The sequence below is a fragment of the Podarcis liolepis genome (assembly GCF_965112155.1).
Source record: "Podarcis liolepis genome assembly, chromosome: 8".
NCBI lineage: Eukaryota > Metazoa > Chordata > Lepidosauria > Squamata > Lacertidae > Podarcis > Podarcis liolepis.
In genome coordinates this window covers 61,012,011-61,029,275 of record NC_139560.1, presented here as the reverse complement: position 1 = coordinate 61,029,275, position 17,265 = coordinate 61,012,011, and the positions used below count along the sequence as shown (strand labels likewise).

General features: G+C 39.4%; 1 protein-coding gene across 1 annotated transcript; it reads right to left on the bottom strand.

Moving 5' to 3' along the window:
• Window positions 1-2,874: 2,874 nt before the first annotated feature.
• On the bottom strand, window positions 2,875-16,656 carry MYLIP (myosin regulatory light chain interacting protein). Its single transcript, XM_083519493.1, has 7 exons — window positions 16,388-16,656; window positions 15,290-15,480; window positions 8,886-9,071; window positions 7,946-8,143; window positions 6,799-6,963; window positions 5,877-6,297; window positions 2,875-4,217 (listed from the first exon to the last, which is right to left on the bottom strand). Exons 1-7 carry the CDS (start codon window positions 16,472-16,474, stop codon window positions 4,128-4,130), a joined length of 1,338 nt encoding a protein of 445 aa, XP_083375619.1. The 5' UTR covers window positions 16,475-16,656; the 3' UTR covers window positions 2,875-4,127.
• Window positions 16,657-17,265: the final 609 nt, after the last annotated feature.

Below are 17,265 nucleotides of genomic sequence, written 5' to 3'. Positions count from 1 at the left end.
CAGGATTCAACCTCAATCTGTTAGCTGCCATCCATCCTCCAACCGCCTCCAGACACTCACACAGGACCTTCACCGCCTTCACTGGTTCTGATTTAAAAGAGAGGTAGAGCTGGGTATCATCCGCATACTGATGAACACCCAGCCCAAACCTCCTGATGATCTCTCCCAGCGGCTGCAGGATCAAAGTACCCAAAGCTGTTAAGTTAAAGGCCACTTTCATTTATGTACCATATAAACAACATCAAAGTCCTACAGTCTCTTATGTGATGTTTACTTGCAAGTTATGCTCCTTGCATTCTTTCTTGTCCCAGTACTTTTCCCTTTTCAAGTTGGAAGCACTTAACCACTTGGCCTGTAGGTAGCCAGCTATGCCCTGACCACTGGCTTTCTTAACTACTTCCTTTGGGGTTGGATAGAATAGCACGAATTAGCAGTAGTAGGTAATATTTGGAAAAGTTGAGAGATGCAAATGGTTAAAAAGGACTCAAGACTGGAAGCAGCAGGAAATCAGAACAAGTGTTTATATCATCATGAGCTCGCAAGTTACCAAGAGAAAGGAGATGGAGAGTCCTGAACTTAGAAACATGCACCAGCTATTTACAGCCAGCATGGAGCAAGCCTGATGTTCTGATAATGCCTGCACCGTTGCTTTGCCATTTAACTTTTGGTTAAACATGCTGCATCACTTAAGATAAGCTTTGAAATAACTCAGTTGTCAGAGTTAAAAGTCCGTAATTTATAACCAAATCTCTTGTTAAACATTGGCCTAGTGTTCGCCTCAGCTTCAATATTGTCCTCAGCTGCAGAGGAAAGCAATCAGGGCTCAAAGACCAAGGGAAAGTCTAGGTGCATGGTATCTACGTTATACAAGAATGCAGTATTTTAGACTCTGGACTTTTGTGCCATGTAAGCAGTACAGACAGGAGCTTTTAGTTATTGTTTCCACGCTGTTAGGTACTTGGCTGAATTTCCAAGTCATGAGTCTTTTCTTAGTTATCATGGAATGCCCAGGGGTTGTTTTTTAAAAAAAACACACACACATTGAGTTACATGTGTTGCCAGGATGGTGCAGTAAACTTTTACCTCACCTAGTTACCGGTACTTTGCCTCCTAAGAGCTGCTGCCATTGTGATTTCTGTGAATAAGAAAGTCATGAAAAGCATTGCTAGCATTGTCAGTATGTGATAGGATGGATTTACCCTTCCCCCATTTGAGTATCATTCTTCCAAAAGTTAGCACTGAGTTCCTATTTCTATTTGAACATATCTAACTTGCGTATGTGGATGCAGTATTGTGCGCTTCCTGTTTTGTAACACTGCAACAACCAAGAAACGCCTCCTAAATTTTGGTAGGCTTCACCATGACATTGCCACATTCTCTTTCCAAGTGTAGCTTTATTAGCACCAAAGAGCATGCACTGCATAGACTCCCCTCCATCTGTAGAACTTCACAAGTTAAAACTAGTTAATTTTCCACCTAACAAAAGGCTTGGTCAAGTGCTTTGACTGGAGGTTGATATATATATATGTGTGTGTGTAACTAGTCCTGTGGTTGTATATTCGTGTTCTGTCTGTGCCTTAGGAAGACTTGCACAAAAGGTTAAACTGTCTTTATCAAATACTCCAAGCTCCTGAATAAAGTTTGCATTTAGCTTAACCTTTACACTTTATCTACCATATACTTTACTTTGACTTAGTTGATGGAATCACTGCAGGGCAAGGGGGCAAAACTAAACATTATCAATAGGTTATCAACTAGATTGTGCTCAGTATGGAAAATATGCATTGAGTGCATTTAAGTTTCCTTTTATCCGAAAGACTAATTCACTTTTATTGGGTGTTTTTAAACATTTGCTGAAAGACCAGCTACTTTCTAAGGTAAACATCACTGTCAAACCTGATTCATTTTGCCATTAAAACAGCCTATGTCATTTATAATTCAGAATCTACCCACAAAGCCTAGCTCCACCATGGCTGATTCACCTAAAGCAGCTTACAAAATCCAGTTCTCTAGTTGTTAATGCCCATCCCCATTCTCTTTTATTCTATTTTACACCCTCAATTGCTGGCAGTTACAGGTAGATGATGTTAACCAGTTGCAAGCACCTTCTTTTGGATCCTCCTAGGCTTTTCCACTGTCCAAGAGCAAAGAGCGACTAGCTGGGAGGGAGTTGTAAAGCAATGACATTTGGATCGAGTCATGCATGTGGTTATCTCATATTAACATTAAATGCAGACAGAAGCCTGCTCCTTATTTTATGCAAGCTTCATCTGCATCAAGCAATAGTGTGGTGTGAATGCAGAGAATACATAAAAGGGGGATAGGAAAGTTTCCAGGATCTTACTACCATGCTTGAACAATAGCTACAGATACTTCATGAATTTGTCCTTTTAAAGTGCAACCATATGCACACTTTTGATCTTTTTTATGCCATTTATTTTGTATTGATGTTTTCATTGGCTTTAGAAATATTTATTAATACATGTTAATATGCTGTACACTGTCTCCTGACCATGTGAAGGCCATTATAGAAATATCTAAACAGGAGAAATATTGACAAAATGAATGTGAGGAAGCATAGTGTCAGTGTAATTAAACATGTTTAACCCTAAAAGCTATGTAGTATGGTTATGTTTTGTCATTGCGTAACAAGTGAATGTATGTAAAAATCTAATTAAATAATCAGAAATAAAATCATTTAAACAATAAACTTCTGCTTGAGGAAATGTCCACTGTCTGCAGCTCTCCCCACCCCTCTGCCCTGTGAGAGGCTGCACAAGGATAGAGGTAACCAAGATGTGTCTGCTGGTGTCTTGATCTTTCTTGTAGTTAGCATTAATATGTAAGGCATGCAAATGAGGAACTACTGCAAAATTCTGTATATAAAAAAGTCCTTTATTAACCTGAATATATAAAAAAGACAAGTTGTCTACCATAATAGGAGTTCTTGCTTCATGTGGAAAGAAAACTTTTTACAAAGTGAAAAAATAAATACCTTTTGGAGTAAGGTTTATACGCTAATGTGCCATAAAAAAGTAGAGCTTTAATATTTTGACAAAATGTCTGTGCAAAGAAACAAATGCATACACACATTACTGCTACATTAAGGCAATATGAAAAGTATATTCAGAAAGTCTCAGTAAAGTGACTTTTCTAGCTTTCTTTTTAGCTAGTATTGCACCCAAACATGGTCATCTAGTTTTCAATATTTTGGAGCATTCACTAGCTGACCAAAGTCCAAAATGCCCAGGGACAGGGTTTGTGGTAGAAGGTAAGACGGTTTTAAGAAAGAATAATTTAACACAGCTGCATTTTAGAAAACCATATTAACATTATACTGTTTGAGAATACATTTCTCCCAACACAAGGCAGATAAACAGAAACAAGTACAAGAGAAACAACTGACTCTCGCAAGAGAAAAATGTTTAACAGATGTTCAAAGTTACTTTTTTAATGTAAGTATTTCAGCATTTTCTTCTCAGGAGGTGCCCAACAGGCTGCCAAATTTACTCAAAATCTTTATAGTAAATTTTGCAAGTTACCTATTTTTGATGAAACAAATACAACTATTTGCTTAAAGCTTTGCAATCTTAGGTTCTTAAATACAAAGATTTAAAAATAGTTTCTTCAGTGAGACTAAAAGCAGAAACTAAGTTACTGTGAAATAACAGATGTAGATATTAAAAAACTAGTTTTCCTAAAAGATAAATGGAGTGATCATGCTAAATAAAGTAACTTTAAAAACAATATTTATAATTGCAAAAACAGGCAGTGTTGCCCTTGCTGGATACTACGGAGTAACTTTTCATCTTTCCTCCTCTCAGATTTTTTTTTGTATATTGCCATTTTATAAATAAATGTTGCTTCATGTGACATGAGGTTGTCTACAAGTCATTCACAGTTATACCCATAAAACAAATTCTCTGAACAGAGATCGTTCCCTATTCTCCCCTCCCTCCCCCCATAGTTTTGTTGCGGTCGTTTTGACTATAATTGCTGGCAGATGCTGAAGTGACTGCTCACCTTCACCATCAATGGAGTCGGAGAAAACATTAGTGCAGTATTTTGGAAGTACAAGATAGTTTAGAAGCTTGTATAGTGTACATCTTCCAGTGATAACATAGAGGTCAGATTACGGTCAGATTAAGCAGGCTGGTGTGGGTAGGCAAATACACATGCTGGACGTGCTCTACTCGAGATCTGCAAACTGGACATGACTAGAAGGAAAAAACAAAAGTTGGAACATTTATTCACTGTTGTTAACAACTTTATGGCTAATATAAGGGTTTATCAGTTCACATAGCCTGAAGGTTCTAACACTGTTTTTCTGCTGATATATATTTAAGTTTTAAAAATACTTGTCACAAAAGCAAGCCTTAGCAGATTTATACGAATGTGTTCATAACTAGAACATATATGCTCCAGAATCTAAAGTAGAAATCATATGACCTCCATGTAAGTAGTACTGTTTAATTTCAAGATGCCACAAAATGTTGACAAATGTGAAGTTCCAAAGAATTTCAAGCTTATGCCTAATATTTTCAGCAATTTCACCAAAATCTGTCTTACTTACCTGGTAGGTCAAATTAGGCATTTGACAGGGTATTTTAACTACTACTAAGGAATATCTCCATCTTCTCTCAACAGTATGCCAAAGAGTCTAAGGCTATACACAGCTATTAAATGCTATGAACCGATGTTCCCTTCTATGTCTGTTTTGTCAACCGGTTTGAGAATTTGTTTTAAGTATGGAGAACAGCAAAATACTTGGGAAAGGTAGTGACTCAGTTGTCACATCACATTATAGCATAGCTTAAAGCCAAGTAAGGCTTAACAGAAATGAACTGCATTCTGGTGCACTACTGCTGTGCCACCATGCTACGAATATGACAAGCCAGAGAATGGCTTGCTGTGAGGTCCAAACTTGGGCTTGCCAGTGTTTGGTTTTTGGCTTACCACTTACAGTTTATTTGGCCAAACAAGCCAGAAGCCCAAGTTTGGAAATCACAAGTCAAGCTCTGGCTTGTTCCTTTGCAACTGGGCCGGACCCTGCAATCACCGTATGAGGCCCTTCTTCATGTGCCCTCACCACGAGGTACAGAGGGTGGCAACATGAGAATGGGCCTTTTCTTTTGCATTTGGATTTGTTTTTCTAAGGTCCTATACTCTGGCTTAATGAGGGAATGAACAGGAAGGTGATGGATGGAAAGCGAAAACTGTATTAGAGGCAAGGAATGGAAGATCTCGCAGGGTGGGAAGCTGGGAGAAAAAGTTCCCAGGTGAGAGATGGGAGGGTCCGTCCACTTTTATGTGACACAAGGGTTAAGATTTATCTCTGAAAGAGGACTTGGTATTTTCTTCTTTTCTTTAATTTTTTTATTGTATCATATGCTGAAAAGTTTCAATATTATTTTTTTTAAAGGAGGGGGAGAGAGAGAATTGTCCTTTTCTGCAGTGGCTCTGTTTGTGGAATGCTCTCCCAGCACCTTCACTACATATCTTTAGGCATCAGGCTAAATGTTCCTCTTCTCCCAGGCCTTTGGCTCATTAAACAATCTATGACTTTTTAAAAAGTGGGTGGGTGGGTGAACGCACAGGGGAAGGCTATTGCTTTGTTTGCTTTCATTATGTATTTTTGTGTTTTTATACTCTAATCTACCCTGTGATACTGAGATGAGAGGCGGTATATAAATCTGATAAAAATAATGCAGCAGCAGCAGCAAGGGAGGAGAAACATGATTAGAGCATAATGTATCAGCCCACTGCTCATTCACATTAAGCCACAGTTGTTTTATACTATGCTTTCATTTAATGTAGAAATCAGACCAATAATTTAACATGAGATTCAATGTTGTTGTAATTAGCTTTATAATTACCTGTAATTGTGCAGCACATGACTCACAGCACACGGTGTGACCACATGGACAAAATGTTGAATTTATTTCTTCTTCACAGCATACCATACATAGTAGGGATTCTTTAAGCTTCCGTAACTTTTCTTGAAGGGCTTTCATCTGCTGGCAGTTGAGACCTTCACAGCTATCACAGTTCATACTGCTTTCTGAAGACTTAAGGGGAGAACTGGGCGGGCTCTGGTCGCTTCTCGAAACAAGATCCACAATGCCAGCATTGTAAAGGGCTCGCCTTGCATGATCATAAGCTTCCTTAGATGTCCGCTTAATATCAAACACATACTTTTTGCCGAGATTAATATTCTCATTCAGGAACAAGGATGCTAAATGGCCCTTTAAGTCTCGACTGTACTGCATCATAACAGCACTAGTAACAGTGTCACACCTACCAGAATGGGGGAAAAAACCAAGTATAACTCAGTCAAACTGAACAAAAAGGTGAAATAATAGGTTCTGTTTATTCAAAGAATTCTAATACTGTAATTGCAATGAGAACATGGAAGACTATTCTAAAAACAAAACAGCATTTCTAGTTTGAATACTTCCATTCCCTAAAAGAGAAGAGTTTGAAATGGGTTGGTACAAGTTTGTTAAACCAGAGTTGCATGAGAAATTAATTTAATGGTATGTTTAGGAAGTGTTAACTTTATTTTGTGTTCATACAAGAGGTTTCTTCAAGCACTTCTTCCCACTTCAGATATAAAAGAATATTCCTAACCAAAAAAATTAAATCCACTCCGGAGGCAGCAGAATAAAATGAAACCTTTTATTTCACAAATATAAAAGTCTACACTACTGTTATATCAACTAAAAAGAGAAACGTAAGCACTTATGCAGGAAATATTTGATGCATTTGAAATTGGATTTGTTTTCTAGAAATACAAACCTGTAAAATGCATGTGTTTCTGTTATCGCTCTGTACAGTCCACTAGCTGCTCTGGTGCTGACCATCTTGAAAAGGTGAACTATGCTATTGCCAGATTCCTTTGTGACAGTCAAGTACACATTCTTTCCAGACTGCGTTGCCATCTGAACAACTGGGTATGCAATCCTGTAAGGAAGGCAAGTATGTTAAAGAACAAGTCCTGTACTGAGAGCCTAAAAGGACTCTGAGGAACAACTACAGGCCAGCTATAGTTTGGCAGGGTACATTTAAGGTTAATACTAAGCTAGAACAATATAGCTCTTTAAATTTATTTATTTAATAATATATAACCTACATAACAAGTGTTTCCAAAGCGTAAAGCTAGATTATGAAGAGAACAACGTAAATAGCAAAAATATAAATACACAAGTATAAAAAGGTCTTTAAAACATTAAATTACAAGATCCTGTGGAGTATAAAATGTAAAATGGTTCGTTACTCTTCAGAGAAAGCCCACTTAAAAAGTTAAGTTTTCAACAGTCATCTGAAAGCAAAAATGTTAGGTGCTGTTTCCACAAAGCTGGAGTCACAACACTAAAGGCCTGGTTTCTAGTTCATGTCAGGCAGACCTCTGGAGCATAACGAATCCTTAACAATGCCCATTTGGAGGAATGCAATTGTTAGGTAATGATATATGCGTCAAGGCAATCTCTTAAGCAATCTGGTTCCACATCATGCACTACTGGAAAGAAACAAAGCCACCTACAACCATTTCGACAGCTTAATCTATAGCACATGGGGGTGGGGGATCTCAAGCCCATGGACATGATTAGGCATGGCAGTCCTTGCCATTCGGCCCTTGAGATGCCCATCTGCCCATATATTACATGAGTTAAGAGCAGGTAAAGTCAGTGCTTGGATGAATGGGGCTTTGCATGCACTATTAATCTGCTGCTTGTAAAGACCCAAATGGCTGAGGATCACCTGACTGCTGGGCACTTGGGAGGTGTGGGGTTGGCGAAGGGGAAGTCCTATTGGAGAAGTGCACCCAGGTGAAGTTGAGCGTGAATCATAGAGAACAACAGGTAACAATGGTTGAATCACAACAGAGGTGTATCCCCCACAACTTTTCTGAACCTTTTAATGCAGTTTAGTAAGCATTTATTACCTGTTGATGGGAGTGAAGTCATCTTTACACATGGCAATACCCTCAGGACCAATTCCAATAAAAAGTTTCTGCCCTTCACTGTCTCTAACAGAATGCCATTCCACCCCATAGTTCTCCAGTGTTGACACAATCTGTAAAACTTGATACTCTGCTGAAGCTTGGGTGAGGCCTTCAAGTTCCTTATGCTTTGCAGTAATACTGTAGGTAACAAAAAGTTGAGAATAGGTTAATCATTCAGCCATGCATAAGCAAGGTACAGTGTTTAAAGACATATTCAATCAACTTCATGAACATTTTATAACTTTTAATGATTTACAAGATTTAAATACTAGCTTTTATCAAGAAGATCTCAAATGTTATGAATTTTATAGATTTATTTGTAATGATACATTGTTAAGTATATTTTTTGTCTTTATTTAAATGTAACTAAGTATGGTATTACATAATATTCAGAATTAAGGTTTTACATGGTAACACATTAAACAGTTGTTGGTAAGATTAGGTGCCTTTTGAGAAAAACGAAATTAAAAAATTTGTTGAACTATGAATGTGGCTTCATGCTTTAAAAAACTCAAACACTAATTGAGGAACAATCTCACCACACTTAAACAATTATAAATCTTTACTCAGTTCAATAGGAGATGTAAACATTTTCAAATTCTCCTATTGAGACCTGCCTTTTAAAAAAATATTTTATTTAATCAGTCTAAGAATCAGGAAAATATATTATGGCAATACACAGGTAACATATAGATTCAAAATTAAAATCCTTAAATATCATGAGTACTACAGAAAATGAAGAAGTCTTAGATATGACTGTGTTAGCATAAATCCTGCAAATAAAAATGTGTGGTTTGCAACTGCAGTGGTTTTGCCAATAATATGCATCTGAACAATTATTTCAGCCATGGTAATGTTCTTAGGAAACAAACCCTCTTACCTGTCCAAAACAGTAGTGGTAAGCTCCTTTGCACAGAACTCTTCATAATGATATTTGGCAGTATTTTGATTATAATCACCAAACTTCAACTGGGCAAGTAGTGCACTAAGTTCAATTGCATGTTCAGAAGAACACTGAAGATTACCAGCCAGAAGATCCTCCTCTATATGCAAGAAAAACATGTGCCTAAAAGGAAATTAATTTAAAAAGTATTAAGTCATATTTAGTAAAATATGTGACAGAAATAGGTCTGCTCCTTCGTTTTAAAATTCACAAGATATTGTTCTGATTTCCCTATCTGTAAGAATTGGAAAATAAATTACAGAAAACCTCAGTGATATAGAATAAATTGAAAGTCTGATTCATCTTGAGACATTGAAATAGAAAGACAGTATTAAAGATGAAGTTTTAGTCGAAGTGAGTGAACAGAACAGCATCTGTTCTAAGTTTATTTCCAGGAAGGAACAGGAGTTGAGTCAGGGGAAAGGTCCTTTGCATGTGACTTCACATATTACTGAAGGATGATGGCAACTTACAATCATGAGGCACAATAAAACCCACTATGAATTGTTGAGGATACCTCCTCTGAAGATCAATGATTTTAAAGGCATAGCAAACTGAAGGCTTTAAGGTAAAGAAAGGCAAAGATTTGAACTGCCCCACCATCACAGCTGCATTGCCAGTTCAACACATACCGAACACACATAAGCTGGCAGAGGTTGGCTTGTCTGTACTGAGTGTTTCTCAGATATTAAGGAGGTCCCTTCTGCACTATACACTTAAAGCAGTATCATACCACTTCCCCAAAGCAATATCATGGCCTCCCCAAATAATCCTGTAAACTGCAGTGAGACTAGTTAGGAGATCCCTATTCCCTTGCCCTATTCCTTTCCCCAGGAGACTGTGCTATGAAAGGGGTATTAGTCTCCTAACATTTCTCAAAACTCTTAACAAAGTTTAGTTCCCAGGATTCACTGGGGGAAGCCATGACTGTTTAAAGTGATATACTACTTCAAATGTACAGTGTAAATGGGGCTGAGGGGAATAAGAAATCTGTCATGAGCAGTGTTAGAAACAGATATGAAAGCTAGGAACTAAATGGCACCTTAAACCTAGGTTGTGGGTGCCACAATGGAGTGCCTAGGTGAGCTTTTTTTGTAACAAGAATACAAAGCTGAAAATGAATGAACTGCAGCTAAAATCTTAAGTTCATTTTTACATGGTCTAGTCCTCACCTGAAGACTACAAAAAACAAAGCCATACTTCCCCTGCCCACCTCCCTAATATTCTTATGAGGGTCTCTTCTCCAGTCTTCAGAGAATGGCTGGAAGTGGGGAGGCAGAAAAAAGGTCCCCCTTTTCTTCCAGTAGTGGCAGTTTTAATCTTAGGCTCAGTACTGCACCCAGAGCTCCGACACTGCTTGCATTAATGAAATTCCCTTTCACAAAACGTGCTTAAAATAATGGGTTGTTTCAAACACTGGTTATGAGTCTATAATATTCTATTAAGTATCTGGTGATAGACCATTACTGGAGTTGTCTCACATATCAAATTAGAAATACTGTTGCACCTACTAATATATAAGTGTATTGTGAATCAGATCTTGCCCTCCTTCTAGTTCAGAAGTGGAAAGATGGTGGTGAGGACTTTCTCTTGGAAAGATCTGTTGCAGAATTAAGATCCTTTTTTATAATTCCTTTTAAAATCATAACTGAATATTCTGGCTAATATTGGTTATAACTCATGGGACTGCAGGTAAGACAATCGCCCACTAATCTGTGAGGGAGTTATAGTACAAGATAGATGCCAGCTTCTGTGCAAATAACTCTTGTTAATAATGCTAGGTTTTTATTAGTTTACCAGTAAAATAGAAAACCAATTTTTAAGTTTAAAATACATGGATCAGAATCTGAAAGAGTCTTCTTTCCCCCTTGAACCTCCCCCTGAACCTTACCCCAGAGCCCAGCAGCCCCTTTTGAGTAGAATGGAATGGGAATGGCGGGATTGCCAACTGCTCCCCCCCAATGCACATTTAGTAGTGCACTGAGGCAGTAAGCCACTGTTTGAGCACAATGCCTCAGCTTTATGGGGGAGAAACAGAAGCCGATGGCACCTTGTACGCCTCCTTCTGGCAACTCCTGCACCCAAGTTGGTGCCACAGGTTTTGCTCTGCTTTCATTTGGACCACATCAGCGAGGCCACGGGAGGGGTCCTGGCTTCTGCGCAGCCCAGGACCCTCCATACACACTGCCCAGGCTTGCACCCTGGGAAGGTCACTTTGGTGCTAACACAGCTGTTTGAAGGCACACTCCATTGTCTCTTGAGACACATGGATGCCAACAACAAAAGGTAGGAAGATTTATCTAGATCAATGTGCAGGTGGAGAGTACTGTGGTTTGTAACACAATATCTTTTATTTACTTCCTAAAATTTATACACTGCTTAACTGTAAAGAAAACAACAACCTCAAAGCGGTTTACAAAAAGGTAAAACAATAAATCTGCCAAGAAGAAGAATCACCCTCAACAATTTAAGACTTTCAAAAAGTTAAATTAACAATAGGCTAAAGACAGCTTAAAACTCACAAACATTTTCTAAACATTAGGGCAAACTTGTCTAAACAAAAATGTTTCAGCAGGCACCAAAAGGAGTATAGTGAAGGCACCTGCCTGACATCAATAGGCAGGGAGTTCCAAAATGTAGGTGTTTCCACTAAAAGATTTTAGTTCCTATAAATGTGGAATGGGTACTATGTGGCACCCACCTATAACAGTGCCATTTCTGTCAATATGGTTGAGTGGGCATATATGCGGTAAGGCAATCTCACAGGTATCTAGCCATGTAAATTGTATTAAATTGTGTTTAACATTGTGTTTTAATTATTGTAACCCACTCTGGGACCTTAGGGTGAAAAGCGGGTAATAAACTATTATTACTGTCATATTGTACAATGGCAGAGGCGGCAAGATTCCCAAGCTTTGTTCATCATTGTTGATTGATAAGGGAGGAGAAAGCTTGTTAAACTATGCTTCATGTAGTTATATGGATTGAACACTTTTTTCAGCAACCACCACAAGATTTAATTGCACTTGGGCAAGACAGAACACTTACCTAGACAAAATATATTTAGACTGCAAATTACAAGTGTGAACTGTTCTGTGCATGCAAATTCAACGAGCCAGTTTTAATGCAGCAAGCTGTTTGAAACAAATTTAAATACCGTATTTTTTGCACCATAACACTCACTTTTTTCCTCCTAGAAAGTAAGGGGAAATGTCTGTGCGTGTTATGGAGCAAATGCCTGCGGGTGGCGGGGGGGGGGGATCTGCTGCAGTCATGAGCAGAAGATCCATGGTTCCCTTTCCTTCCCTCCTCCATGGTTACAAAGCATGGATCCACATGGATCCTCAGGATTTTTGCATTGGGCTACTCCAAACTCACTGTCAGATCACATGTCTGTGGCCACAGCATGAACCACAAAAATCATATATCCACTATTTCGTTTAGAATATTTTTTTCTTGTTTTCCTCCTCTAAAAACTACGTGCGTGTTATGGTCTGGTGTGTGTTATAGAGCGAAAAATACAGTAGCTCACTAGAATGGCCAGAATTCTGATTTTATCTCTTCGGAGCTCAAACTGAACTTTAGTTCTTAACTAAAAAGCTAATACACTAGATGTTAGAAAGTAAAATGGAATTAATGGTTTTGTCACGTCCTTAATTATAGTAGCTGTTTAATTTCTGACCACTCACTACAAAAAACAAGTTCCTTTATTCCAGTATTCTAAATGTATTACTACTGAACTTTAACAAGAAGTTTTAAAGGATAAAATGTAATATAAGAAGTTTCACATATTTACTCAACGTCAACAATGCTTACTATTCCAAAAGTAGACAAAAGTTTAGACTTGTTACTTCTTCACAAAAAGCCTCGACCACAAAAGCAGAACTTTCTTCCCTGAAGCAACCATTTCAGACCAATCAGGAGTCGAATTTCCCCAGAAACTCGGCTTTCTTCCAATGCAGCAGTCACCGATTCCATAGAACAGCCTGGCAGCTATTAACAAGGGTTACTTTCAGTCAATGACCTACAGTTACATTGTTGTTGCTTCTCTAGAGCAGCCGCCACACATCCTTCACTGCTGCCTTCACTGTTAGCAAGTAAAACACAGCCACACCCAGAATAAGTTTTGAGACTAAACTTTCTCATTGCAACTCATTTCTGAACCTTGGATTTCTCGATTACTATCCTGTTTTTACCTAAAAACAAACTACCAGGCAGCTCCATGAAGCTTCCCTGAATTCCCTGGAATAAATCCAAACTCAAAACAATTTCCAATTATATAGATGGCTTCCCAACACCCTGGCACAATTCCTTTTAAAAGTTAAAAGTAATTACAGGAGCATCTTAATTAAAGTTTTTTTGTTTCTTCTCCCCATCCCCCACTTTTTACAATATTCAGGTACCAGAATACTGTAAAAACTATGTATCCTGAAGCATTTCAACTTAGCACATGGACTTGGAATAAAGGTGTTCATATTTAAGACCATGAAATTTCAGCTGACACACTGTTTGGGCTTCTTTTCCTGGTTATAAATTACTATAGTAGAATATGGGCAAATGTAATAACAATGATTTGCTACTGTGGAAATCTAGGTTTGAAGAATTATTCAACCTATTAATTAAGTAAAACAGCAGAACAGCAATCACAGTTTCACACTTAATGTCATGTTCTCAAGCCTATTAAAAGCAGTTTCACGGGTCAAGTCAAATCAAAACAGACCATTACGTCTTCAAAATCCAATCCAATTCAAATTTATGTGGAGAGTGCTCTAGGGTTGAACTCTTGAAATTTATAATAGCCAGCTCTCACATCTCTCTCACACATATACAAAACTTCCATTTACAACTACATATTCACACAATGGTTGATACTTCAAAAGAATAACCTAATCTCAGTACACTGTTTTCTACACAAACAATGTGCAAATACAAGGGAACTGATCCTGTCACTGCTCTCAAACTGATGCCTATTCTTTTTCAATAGAACAGACTAAGTGAGGATGAAACGTCAACATTGAATCTCTTAAGCCTGGAGGACTATACACTATGACAAAGAGAATGGGTTCCCCCCCCACACTGGTACTCTCATTCTTTGGAACTTGCCAACATTCATAGCCTTTCAAAACAGTTCAGAAAACTGTTGCTATATTAACATATGACAGGATGGAACTCCTGGTCTTCACTTTGCAACTCTAGCACAAAAAATGTGTGAGTGTTAAGGTTTAAAAGTCCCAGACAGCTGTAAGCCAGATTTTGCACAGTAACTGTAACAGAATGAAAAATATCCCCAAGTTATAATGCACAGCATTGTTTTCTTAAAAGTAAAATATTAACCAAAGTGATTCATGTAAGAAATATTGTTCCATCACATGCAATGAAAGCTTTTGAAAACATGATACACAATACAGGAGGTCTGTGCACTTAAAAAAGAAAAGAAAAGAAGATGCAGCCTGAATATTAAAAAGCTGTACGGATTATTTCAGAAGTATTTTAGTCCATAAAATATTAGCAGCCCTGCCATCCCATGAACCTAGCAGCATCCAGATTCGCAAGCTGCCTGCCTAACAAATAGTTAATTCATTGTTACATTAGAATAACATTATGTAGAAAGCATGAGAACAGTATAAATGCATTCATGGAAGAGTTGTGATTATCTGCAACCATCTATAGCAGGCTACAGTTTGGAAGTGAGCATTTTTCTAAAAGAAAATGTATTTTAATAAAATCTCACCATGCTACTGAAACATTTCATCTTAAGAATTATATGGCTGGGTGAAATTTTACCATGAAGGCTACCTAAATAAGCCCCATAGGGAATAAAGGTGGAGTCTTCCAAGTGCATTTTAAAAGTGTAATTACACGATTTTTGTCAGTGTTTGAATTCAAGTGTAAGCTTAAGATAGCTACATATTCCCTAAAGGGAGAAACCAGCTGTTTTCTCTTTGTGGTTTGAAGCAGGGCCTAAACTTGTTTGAAACATTACTGTAATATGATATCAGAGCTCTGTAAACTGAAACACTGGGTGGAACAGTTTCCTGCTATGAACATTTTAAAACGACCTGCAATAACACTGCTAAGAGGTTACTATCGGGCAAACACTTTGTGTTACTTCCACTTGTAGAAAGGCTCCTATAATTGCAGGAGGTATTACCCAGGCCTATATATAAACATACACTGCTATGGTATGTTTTATTCCCCATAACAAATACTATTTTACAATAAGACCTTAGCTTCAGATTCAGTTCTACAGACACATTCATGTCACATTCTAAACTTCTACTGGAGAGTTGCATATATTGAAAATAAAGTATGAACAGGTCTCACTGGGAGTTCTTTCTTACCTTGTCTGTTCTTGCAATATGAGATGGGGCTCCACAAAGAACTTGACACGTAGTTTCAGTCTGTAAGGAGGCAGACCATCCATCTGCTGGGATATTCTATTTCGCAAATTCAGCCACAAATTCTCTCCTTTGCTGCCTGTGAACTGGAGTCCGAAGTAATCAACTTCTATAATGCCCAATCGTCTACAAACCTATGATTAAAAAATGGAGCATCATAAAAGTTAGTACAAGAATCATCATGAAGTAGTGTGGCAAGACGTTGTTTAACAAACTACACGAAGTCCACAAAACAATATGCCACTTGATACTGGTGGAGAAAGAATGACCCTTCTGTGCAAGAACATTCACCATGTTGTAAACACCAAATCCAAAGACTTGGGTCTCCTGCCAAAAACATGTACAGTTGGGTGAACGTTCTGGGTTAAATGAGCATAAACAATGGGCGCAGCTGGACCACTGCATAAAACCCTGAACTTCTCCATGCACAGGTTGAAAGCAGACGGTTCAATCAATCCCACGCTCACATGTGCCATGTACATTTACACCACGTGGTGCCAACGAAAACTAGAGCCTTGCAGGGTTCAGTTGCCTGCCGCAACAAATTTAACGATTAGTCCACACGCCTTGCCAAGCGCAGTATTCCCCATACAGGGGCGATACATTTTGGGGGGGGGGGCAGTCAAGTCACCTGCCATCGCCCCTGCAAAGTGCCACGTGGCTAATGCTAGTAAAAGGGGGGGAATTTCAGGATGTGGGATGGGGGGGGGGGAGCCGCAGCTCAGTAAGCAACGCGTGGGAGGCAGTCATAGCAGCAGCGTCGCTGCAGGCTCCGCAGCTCCGAGGCCATTGCATCCCCCTCCCCTTGCCTGTATCCCCCATCCCGATCCCCAGCTGCTCTGTGTCCAGTCCCACCTAGCACGAGAAAAGGCGGCGGCTCTCGTTCGGAGAATCTCGAGGCGAAGCAGAGAGCGCGCGAGAGCGTCGCGGCTCGTGGGTCGCGAGCTCCCTCAACGACCATTCATGAACCAACGGCGGGTTGCGGGAAGGGGGGGGGGAGAGAGAGAGAGCGAGAGAGAGCGAACGCGCGCGGCTCTTCACCTGGTCAAGGCAGTCTTCGCCGTTGGCCTTGGCCTCTACCTCCACCTCCATCACCACCGCGTCCGGCCTGGTCACATAGCACAGCATGGCCGCTGCCTTGTCGCGAAGACGCGCACCGAAGAGCCCCGGCTGCCTCGCGGCTGCCCACCACCACCCGCCAGCCCGCGCCCTCCCCCTGCGCTCAAACCTTTTCGTGCTTTGAGGCGAGCGGCAGTTGGCGCTCCTATATCTCTCCTCGGCGCGCTCCCCTCCCTCCTCAGCCCCCGCCCTCCGAACGAAAGCGAACCAATGCGCGCACGCTGCTCTATTTACATACAGCCTTCCGAGCCAACCGAAGCGGCGGGGGAGGGGGGTGGCGGTTTGTTATTGCCCAGATAGCCTCATAGAGGTTGGCAGAGGGAATTTGAGGTTTCCGATTGCATATCGTAGGAGCTCCATGTGCGGGGCAAGAAGGGTGGAATCGAATAGGAATCGGTGAAAAAAGTGAAAGGGAAACAGGCACGGTTTATGTGCCATAGACGATGCCCGATGAGATAAAGCTTAGTTTTAAAGCACCCAGGAAGCAAGTCTTTAGTTCAAGGTCATCATATGTAGCCACCACTTCCATTATATATGTCCTTTCCCAATTTCTGTTAACAGGCACATACTAGGAAGTCTTATCCTGTTAGTGCTAGGTAGGCACTGACTGGAAATGACCATCTGAATAATATTTACCTGAATATTTACCACAATAGTTACCTGATTTCTTATTTTAACTTCGTTATTTGGTTTTCATTGTAAGAATTTATTTACAGTTCTTGTGAACTGCACTGATTATTAATGAATTAGCAGTATAGATATTCTATAAATAAATTAAGGGGCAAATCTGAAGAAAAGTA